The sequence below is a fragment of the Schistocerca americana genome, chromosome 2 (assembly GCF_021461395.2).
Source record: "Schistocerca americana isolate TAMUIC-IGC-003095 chromosome 2, iqSchAmer2.1, whole genome shotgun sequence".
In the NCBI taxonomy this organism is placed as follows: Eukaryota; Metazoa; Arthropoda; class Insecta; order Orthoptera; family Acrididae; genus Schistocerca; species Schistocerca americana.
The window spans coordinates 433,552,737-433,561,965 of NC_060120.1; the positions used below are offsets into that span (position 1 = coordinate 433,552,737).

General features: G+C 45.9%; 1 protein-coding gene across 1 annotated transcript in view; it reads left to right on the top strand.

The window, feature by feature from the left end:
- Window positions 1-8,916, top strand: part of LOC124590899 (ubiquitin-like-conjugating enzyme ATG3) — an 84,161-nt gene extending 75,245 nt beyond the window's left edge. Inside the window, 1 exon segment of the mRNA XM_047131683.1 lies at window positions 8,437-8,916. Coding sequence (XP_046987639.1) covers window positions 8,437-8,587 — 151 coding nt within the window. The 3' untranslated portion in view covers window positions 8,588-8,916.
- Window positions 8,917-9,229: the final 313 nt, after the last annotated feature.

Consider the following 9,229-nt stretch of genomic DNA (forward strand, 5'->3'; position numbering starts at 1 on the left):
GCCAACTGGCTGTTTTGGAACACTGTGCCAGCGTCCACGAATGGGTAGACCATGTTACAGCCGTGATCTCCCATGCTGCTGAATTGTCAATCCCACGGTTATCCGGTCATCCCAAGAGGCGTCCTGTCCCTTGGTGGACCACTGAGTGCCACTCAGCTATCCGAGCCTGCCGTGCAGCTCTGCGCCGCTTCAAGTGCCGTCCCTCAGCTGACAATCTGGCGGCCTTTCGGGTGGCAAGGGCCAAGGCGCGGCGAGTGATTAAAGAGAGCAAATGACGGTCATGGCACTCGTTCTTGAACTCCATCTCGCGCTCCACTAGTTCTACGAAAGTATGGGAAGCCATCAGGAGGATTTCCGGGAAACTCGGCCAGCTATCTGTCACGGCATTGCTGCATCAGGGAAGTCTCCTCACGGCGCCGAGAGACATTGCCCAGACACTGGCCATGCATTTTGTGGAATCTACCGCCACTATTAACTGTGATCCAGATTTCTGCCCCTACCGCACTGCCATCGAGAGGGGTCACTTGGACTTCCGGTCTCCTAATTCTGAACCCTACAACTGCCCCTTCATAATGTGGGAACTGGATTTGGCGCTGTCTGTGGCTCATGATACTGCGCCTGGTCATGATCAAATCCGGTATAGCATGCTGCAGCACTTGTTACTGCCTTCCAAGGAAGTTCTCCTGAATTGTTTTAATATGATATGGTTATCAGGCACGTACCCTGACTCGTGGAGCGAGGCGATTTTGATACCCCTCCTCAAACCAGGGAAGGACCGAACGCATCCCAGTAGTTATCGAAGTATCGCCTTGACGAGCTGTGTCGGGAAGGCATTGGAACGCATGGTCAATCGTCGCCTGGTTTGGCTGCTCAAGACCAGGCAGCTCCTTAGCCCCTCTCAGTGTGGCTTTCGGAGATGTCGTTCCACTATAGACAACTTGACCCTGCTTGAGGCGGCCATCCAGCAGGCCTTCCTGCGTAACCAGCATTGTCTAGGTGTCTTCTTTGACATTCATAAGGCGTATGACACTACTTGGCGCCGCCATATCCTCAATCAACTCCATGAGTGGGGCTTTCGTGGCCGTCTCCCCATCTTCATTCGGTCCTTTCTTTCCCACCGCCTCTTTCGCTATAGGGTTGGTAATGTGCTATCTGATTTGTATGTGCAGGAGAATGGTGTTCCTCAGGGAAGCGTTTTAAGTGTCACCCTCTTTGCCGTCGCCATTAACAGTATCACGTCCACTATCCTGCGTCCTGCCCAATGCTCCTTGTTTGTGGACGATTTTGCCGTTTTCTGTTCTTCCTCCAGTCTTGTCACTGCTAGTCGGCAGTTGCAGCTTACGATAAAGCGATTAGAGGCATGGACTGCGAAGACGGGTTTTACCTTTTCTGCAGACAAATGTGTGTGTGTTCATTTTAATCGTTCTCGATGTCTTTTTACCTCCCCTGAATTGTAAAGACCTCAAGGTGCGGGCCCTGAAGGCACTGAATATTTTGAAGTGTCTGAGCCATCGGTCCTGGGGAGCAGATCGGGCGCGTCTGCTGCAGTTTTATAGGGCTTTCGTCCGATCGCGTCTTGACTATGGTTGCACCGTGTATGGGTCAGCAAGGCCTTCGTATCTGAAGATTCTTGACGCAGTACACCATGAGGGTATCAGGCTGGCCACTGGTGCCTTCCGTACTAGTCCCATCCCCAGCCTGTGTGCTGAGGCAGGGGAACCGCCGCTCGCCATCCGGCGGAAACTCCTCATGGTGCGACGGGTGTGTCAATTCCTTGCCTGTACTACCTCCCCTGCGTACCCTACTGTTGCCCGACCGCCTATGGAACGTCTCTTTTCCAGTCGTCCCAGGGCAACGAGACCATTTGGGATTCGTGCCAAGCATTTGCTTGAGTCCCTTGGTGTGGAGCGTGTGGCCCCCCCGACGACAAGGTTTTCCTCGCCTGCCTCCCTGGTTGCTCCAGAGGCCCAGCGTCCTTTTAGACTCGTCGGAGTACCGGAGGAGCTGCACTCCTGTGTTTGTTTTTACCTCCTTATTTTACGATATTTTAAACCAGCATCCCGACCATGTCCCAGTATTTACGGATGGCTCTAAACAGGGGGACTCTGTTGGTTGTGCTGTTGTTTTCCCTGATCGAGTCGTCAAGTTACGGCTTCCTGCGGCGTTTACCATCTATGATGCCGAATTGTTTGCGATCTTGCGGGCATTGGAGCAGATGAGATGTGTCCCCAGTCGTAAGTTCCTCATCTGTTCTGACTCCCTGAGTGCCCTTCAGACCATGCAACACTTGTACCCAGCGGATACGGTCGTCCAGAACATCCATGATGCCCTACTCCTCCTGCAACGGCAGGGGGAAGGAGGTTTCCTTCTGCTGGGTGCAGGGGCATGTGGGTATTAGGGGAAACGAGCTGGCGGATGTGGCTGCCAAAGATGCATGTTCCCTCCCTCACGTTGTTGAATGTGCCGTCCCCCTCCATGCTGTTACCTCCCTCCTGCATTTTCGCGTTATGCGTCAGTGGGAAGAGGAGTGGCTGGCAGTCGGTGAAAATAAGCTGCGTCTGGTCAAGGCCACCACGCGGCCATGGCGTACGTCCTACCAGTCATGCAGGCGGGATGAGGTTCTCCTCACTCACCTCCGCATCGGGCACAGTCCCTTCACACATGGTTTTTTACTCCGGCGGGAGGATCCCCCAATCTGCAGTGCTTGTGGCGTCCAGATTACTGTCCGCCACATTTTGCTTGACTGTCTTTTATTCTCTGACCAGAGGGCGGTGGTTTCTTTGCCACCGGATTTGCCCTCTATTTTGAAAGACGACGCATCGTCTGTGGTGAAGGTTTTACGGTTTTGTGTCCTGTCCAATTTGTTGCCACGGATTTTAGGGAGAGGGTTTTAATGTGCTGCTGGATGACTGGCTCACCCAGATTTTAGGTAAGAGGTCCGCCAGTCACGAATACCTCCTTGTTTCCCTTCGGTTTCTGTCCTCCCTTCCTTGTGTTTCCTTTCCTTTTTTAGTGCACTCCTTCTCCTCTTGTTTTGCCTCTGTATGTGAGGATTTGGAACTGCGTCAGGTCTGTGTCTTTTAGCTGTTCCCCTTGTTCGCTGTTCGTCTTAGTCCCTTCACTGCATGTGTTCCTGTTTTTATGCGTTTGGGCGCTGATGACCCCGCTGTTTAGCGCCCGTAAATCTCAAACACACACACACTCCGTTTGGCCACTGCCGCCTTTTACACAAGCTGGGTTGAGAGTCTGTATGCAGAAGCTGCTGAACTACTGCTGTGATTTTATCCTCAGCCTCCTGCTTTGATCACCAGTATGGGGCGTGTTCCTCTTCTCTGCTACCTCTTGAAATTTGCTTTCAGCTCTTTCTCCGGCAGCTTAACTTCATGTTACCTGCAACTTTCCTGGTGGGTGTGGTTCGTGCAGCGGCCTGTATTCAGCTTGGCCTTCATTCACTTCCTAAGGACACTACTCCACGTCCTTCACGTGGAACTTCGCAATAGTACCTCCGTGTACACTGATGGCTCTTGGACTGACCATGGTGTCGGGTGTGCCTTCATCATTGGCACCGACATTTTTCGGTATTGGCTTCTGGAACACTGCTCAATATTTACAGCAGATCTCTTCACCCTGTGTCAGGCCATGCAGTACATCCAGCAACACAGGCTTTTCAATTGCGCCATCTGCTCCAACTCTCTTAGTGCCCTTCAAAGCCTCTGTGTGCTGCACGCCATCTATCCCTTTGTGCAATGGTTCTAGGAAAGCTGTCACTTGCTCAATCTTGGAGTCACTGTGACGTTAATGTGGGTTCTTGGTCATATCAGTCTGACAGAAAACGAGGCCGCTGGCGCTGCTGCCAAGGCTGCTGCAGTCTTCGTACCACCCCCCCTTTTTTTTACTGCTTATGTTCTCTTTTTGTTTTTGCCATCTAAGTTATCAGCCATTTTAGCGAATGATGCGCGGGCTGTTGACTGCAAAAGACCTTAGTTGTTTTTGTGCCCTAAAACAAAACAAAAAACAATCATGCCCTGAAATGAGGGATATCTTATGCGAAGTCCATCCCACCCCACCCAAAGTGGTGTTCCATTGCCCACCCAGTCTCCACATCATCAGAATCCATCTGTATGCCACTCCCAGCCCAGCCCCCTAGCCACAAAGATCATATCCCTGTGGAAACCCTGGGTGCAAGACCTGCCAATCCACGCACCCAGCACTTCCTATTCCAGTCCTGTCACAGGTTTATTCTACCCCATCAGTGGCAGAGTTACCTATGAAATCAGCCATGTCATTTACCAGTTCTGCTGCAATCATTTCACGGATTTTTATATTGGTACGACTACCAACCAGTTGTCCACCAGGATGAATGGCAACTGGCAAACTGTGGCTAAGAGCAAAGTCGACCACCGAGTGGCATAACATTCTGGATTTCAGTGGCTGCTTCACTACCCAAGCCATCTGGATCCTCCCCTCTGCCACCAGCTTTTCTGAACTATGCAGATGGTAGTTATCCATACAATCATACAATACCTTCTCTGCTCCCGTAATTATCCTGGCCTCAACCTGTAGTAAATTACTGTCCTCACACCCTCCACTCAACAATTTCCATTCCATCTGTCCTATCGCCTCCTCCCCATTCTCATCTCCCAGCCTCTTTTGTTCGCTACCCTCTGCAAATGTACCCACCCATGATTCCCTACCCTTCTCCTTTTGGACCCATTTTCCCCACAACCCTCCTGACACTGCACCAGTTGGCATTCTAGCCCCTGCACACTCCATCAGCCAGCATTCCTCTGTACACTATTATTCCTTCCCCTTCCCTGCCCCCTCCAGAGTGCTGCTGCCATCCCACATGATAGTTGCATTCTGGCCCGAGCTGCGAGAGTTGGCAGCCATGTGTACGTGAGGTGCGCTTACTTGCATGTTTCCCGTTTCTATTTTGCTGATGAAGATTGTGGCTGGAAACAACTTATTGTGCCTTCTTTATGGTAAGTAACAATCTATCTTTTCCTGTTTTTATGAGATTCAGTATTTCTTCTGCCATCCACGGTTTTCTTGGCTTCAGCTTCTTCTTCCCTGGTAAATTCTGTGCTGTTTGCTATTTTCTCCCAGCTTATACTTTACTGACACCTGTCTCCTTGCTTTTTAAATCTGATATTACATTTGGCAATAACTATCATGTGATCAGTATCAGTGTCAAAACCAGGTTATGAATAATTAGGTTTTATTTTGTTTCTATTTATATTCCAGTCCAATGAAGACTCCGTTTGGTATCTGACACTACCTTCTATTAATAACTTTGAGGCTTGTGTTTGTTAGGATCGTTTCATAATGTTCACAGAATTGTAATAGATATTTGCCTCTACTATTCACATTTTCCAGTCCAAATATGCCAACCCACTTTGAATTGTGGTTGCGACACAGGCATTAAAGTTTATCACTAATATGTCATTGTTGTTTTTCTTTGTTATTCCTAATAATTCTTCTATTTGATCATACATATAATTGATTCTTCATATTTGCTTCTTGTTATTGAGAAGTAAACTTGTATTATGCAAAGATAAGGAAGGAATCTGAAAACAATTGAGAAGTAAATAAAAAATACAATGTTGAAAGAGGAGCGACTAAAGGGAGCTGCATTTTAGCAGGAGTTAAGCTTTGGAGAGTGGTGGGAACATGAGGATAAATTTTAAGTTCAGGGAAATTAGTATTAAGCGGAGGATCCAAATAGCCTGTGTAGTGTATCAGGCAGTGAGGTCATGCTGTACAGCATGTTCAGCAGCTGGCTACTGGGTGTCCATAAAGCAGACAGTTTTCATCCACTCGGTTAGATTAGTAATGGTCATTAGTAATGGTACTGTGTACTGTGGTTCCACATGTTTCCATGCCCTTTATGTTCTAAGGTTTACCAGTGGTGGACCTGGAGTAAGAGGTATTGGGTAGGTGATTGTGCAAGTTTTAAGAACAGGAATGATTGCTAGGATAGGGGACAGTGGTTGAGAAATGTCATAAGGTTTGGCAAGATTGTTGCAGAGAGTAGGAAGTTGGTGGAAAGCTGTAGTGGGTGGTGTGGGAAGGATATCAGAAAGGGATGAACTCATTCCAGGGTTTGACATCGAAGGTTCCTTGCCTTAGTGGTGTAAGTTTTGAGGCACTCAAGGCCTGGGTAATAATGGGTGTCAATACTTGTATGTGTCTCTTTAAAATCCTCCACTTTTCATCAGCCTTTGGATAAGTTAGCACACATTGTGTAATTCTTCTTGAACCCACCTGAAGATGCTATTCTTGTATTGGTCAAATATCTAAAAAAGTACTCTCTCACATCTGTCACCCAAGTGCAACCACAGCCATATTGAAACCCCACCACTTCACTGTTCTAGCCTCCATTTAGTGCTATATCTCTCAGTCAAATCCATCTCTGATCCTCAGATGTCCATTATTTCCAAAAGCCTAGCCCTTCAGTGTGACACTCAATTTCAATCATACAGCCCAAGTGAAAGATCCTCTCTCATTCACCTACAACCTTCATTGTAAACACCACTTCACTATTCACTTTCAACCCACAACCAATTAGTGAACACTGAACTCTACCTAGAATAGTTCCAACCCAAATCCCAAAATGATCCTCCTCCTCTTCCCCAAAACGATCCTCTCGGAACATTCCATGTATTCCTCACTTCCAGCATTGCCTCCCAGTCATTCCTGAAAAATATCAGCAAAATCTCAAGCCTTACTCAAGCTTAATAATGAGTTCACACTGAGCCCTAGGCCCTAACTGCTTCTATAGAACTCCTTATCCATCCCGACTACACCCCCCTCCCCTTCCTCTTCCATCTACTTTCCAAGATATATAGAATGATCTATTGCCCATGCCATTGTAGCTGACTTCAAAGTCCTCACCAGATACATCATGTAGGCCATCGCTAACCCATCTACAAAGAGCCACCCATTCTACATATGACACCGACCACTCCCTATAATGTCTCATCCATTCTCAGCCCGTTCCAAGGTGTAATCCTTATTATTGTTAATGCTATCCTTGTTCTGCATAATATTCCCAAATAAGCATGGCCTCTTTGTGCGACACTGATAAATCTCACAATAGCCACTTGAAAGTCTCCACAAAACCTCCTTTATTGTCATCCTAGCCAACTTCACCCTTAGTCATAAATGTTTCACTTCAGAGAGAGAGATGGAGGAGGAGGGGCGGGGGACACTGCTATGAGAACCAAGATGGGCCATTACTGTGTTAACCTTTTCAGGGGCTGCATGAAAGTGGCATTTGTGAAGACACAGAGGCTGGGTCCCATGGCTTGGTACAGAGTTACCAGTGACATCTTTGTGGTCTGGACTCAGTAGTGAAGACGAACTCCGTAACTTACTACAGCAGCTTCCCTTCTTCTCTCAACTCGGATTCACCTGTTACATTTTCCATTTCTAAAAGAAGCACCTCACTTTGTCACCCAACATCACTTTATAACTATGGCACTGAAATAAGGGCAAAAGCAGGTAGACAGTGCAAGATGGCTCATGTTTGAGATTTATAGGCATTAAAAGTGGTACTAACAGATGCAGAATGTATTACAAAGTTACTCTAGTGATGAATTGCATGCAACATCATTGACAATGTGTCAATTCTGTGCCATGTGCTGGAGTAAACAGGCACTGCTCCATGAACTCAAAATAGAGAAGGGAGCTCTACGCTAACTAACCTACATCCACAAGTACAAATTTTAAACACACTCATGAATATATTTTCTGTGCCGGAAGGCCAGTTGTATTTGTGCCCTGTAGTTCATGTCACAGAAGTGTTCACATCTGGCTAGAGCACTTATGAATTGGAGCCCATCAGTGGTAGCTGGTTTTCTGATACAGAGAAAAGGATATTAGCATCCAGCTAAAACATTGAAATGAACCAATTGACATGCTGGTATTCTACGTTTACAGTTCACTGTTCTCCTTCATTTGGAGGTTACAAAGATACAGTGCCTGTACATAGGGTAATGTCTATTGAAAGCTATAGGGATGATGTTTTTGATCTCCATGTGAAATGTTTACAGGAATGAGGAGAAGGATAGTGCCATTGACAAAAATTTTCATCCACACAGCATGTATCTAGTTAGTCAAAATTTGAAGTGGCATGATATCAGAAGGAAGGAGCCAGTGAGTCTCCAAGTGTTAATTGAAGCAAATAGAGATGGAATGGCTGTTGTGACAATTCCTTGGTGGTGTTCCCCTGCCTTCCACGAACCCTAAAAGTTGAATAGTTCTTTCTAAGGATAATGACAAACAGCTACAACCAGTCTGCTTTATGTGCTCTTGATCACTTGTTTTAATTGTGAATTGATCATATCTTGTGTTGTTGCTTAATTGCAGCTATTTTGTTAGCCAATGTGTGGAGATTGTTTCCTTTATTTTTAAAATCTTGCTTTTTTTCCACAGGCATGCAGAAGTGATGAAAAAAATAATACAAACTGTAACTGAAGGAGGTGGCGAGTTGGGGGTTCACATGTACTTAATAATATTCCTGAAATTTGTCCAGGCTGTGATACCAACAATTGAATATGACTACACTCAGAATTTTGCAATGTGATGGGTATGATTTTTATCTTCCATTTAATGGAAAACACTGGAAAGCATTCCATCTTTTCTTCTCTTCCATACAGTGTTCTGTGAAGCTATTGAAAGAGATTTGAAATACAAGAATACTATACACTTTTGCCTTGTATTTTAATTATTGGTTTCTCTGTATTCAGGAGCCTTCTGCAGAAAATATTCACATTTCCTTTGAGTATATGCAAGCAGTAAGATATTTGCATGTGTATTCTCTTGCTGTACAAGTTTTAGACTGCCTTGTTCATGGAAAAGAAAGGTCATTAACAGTTTGTGCACAAAATAAATTTGTTCCTACATTAAAATGTAGCAATGATTTTTATTTGCCCATAAAATGTATTTGAAAACCAAAATAAAAGAAAACCGAGAAAATGTGTGTTAGGTATGAAGAACTACATCTAGTCGTTTGAGATCCCAGTTATTGTGACAGCAGCACAGGAAACAGCCACTGCAGAATTATTTTATACTCCTTCAAAAGTTGAGGCAGACATTTGGTAAGTGAATGAGGTAAGGTAAAGAACACAAGGAGGCACTCTATCATAGTGACATAAGCTGAACTTCACCAATTTGTGTTCCTCTGTATGTGTTGCCATAGCATGATACATTTTGTGCAAAAGTGTAA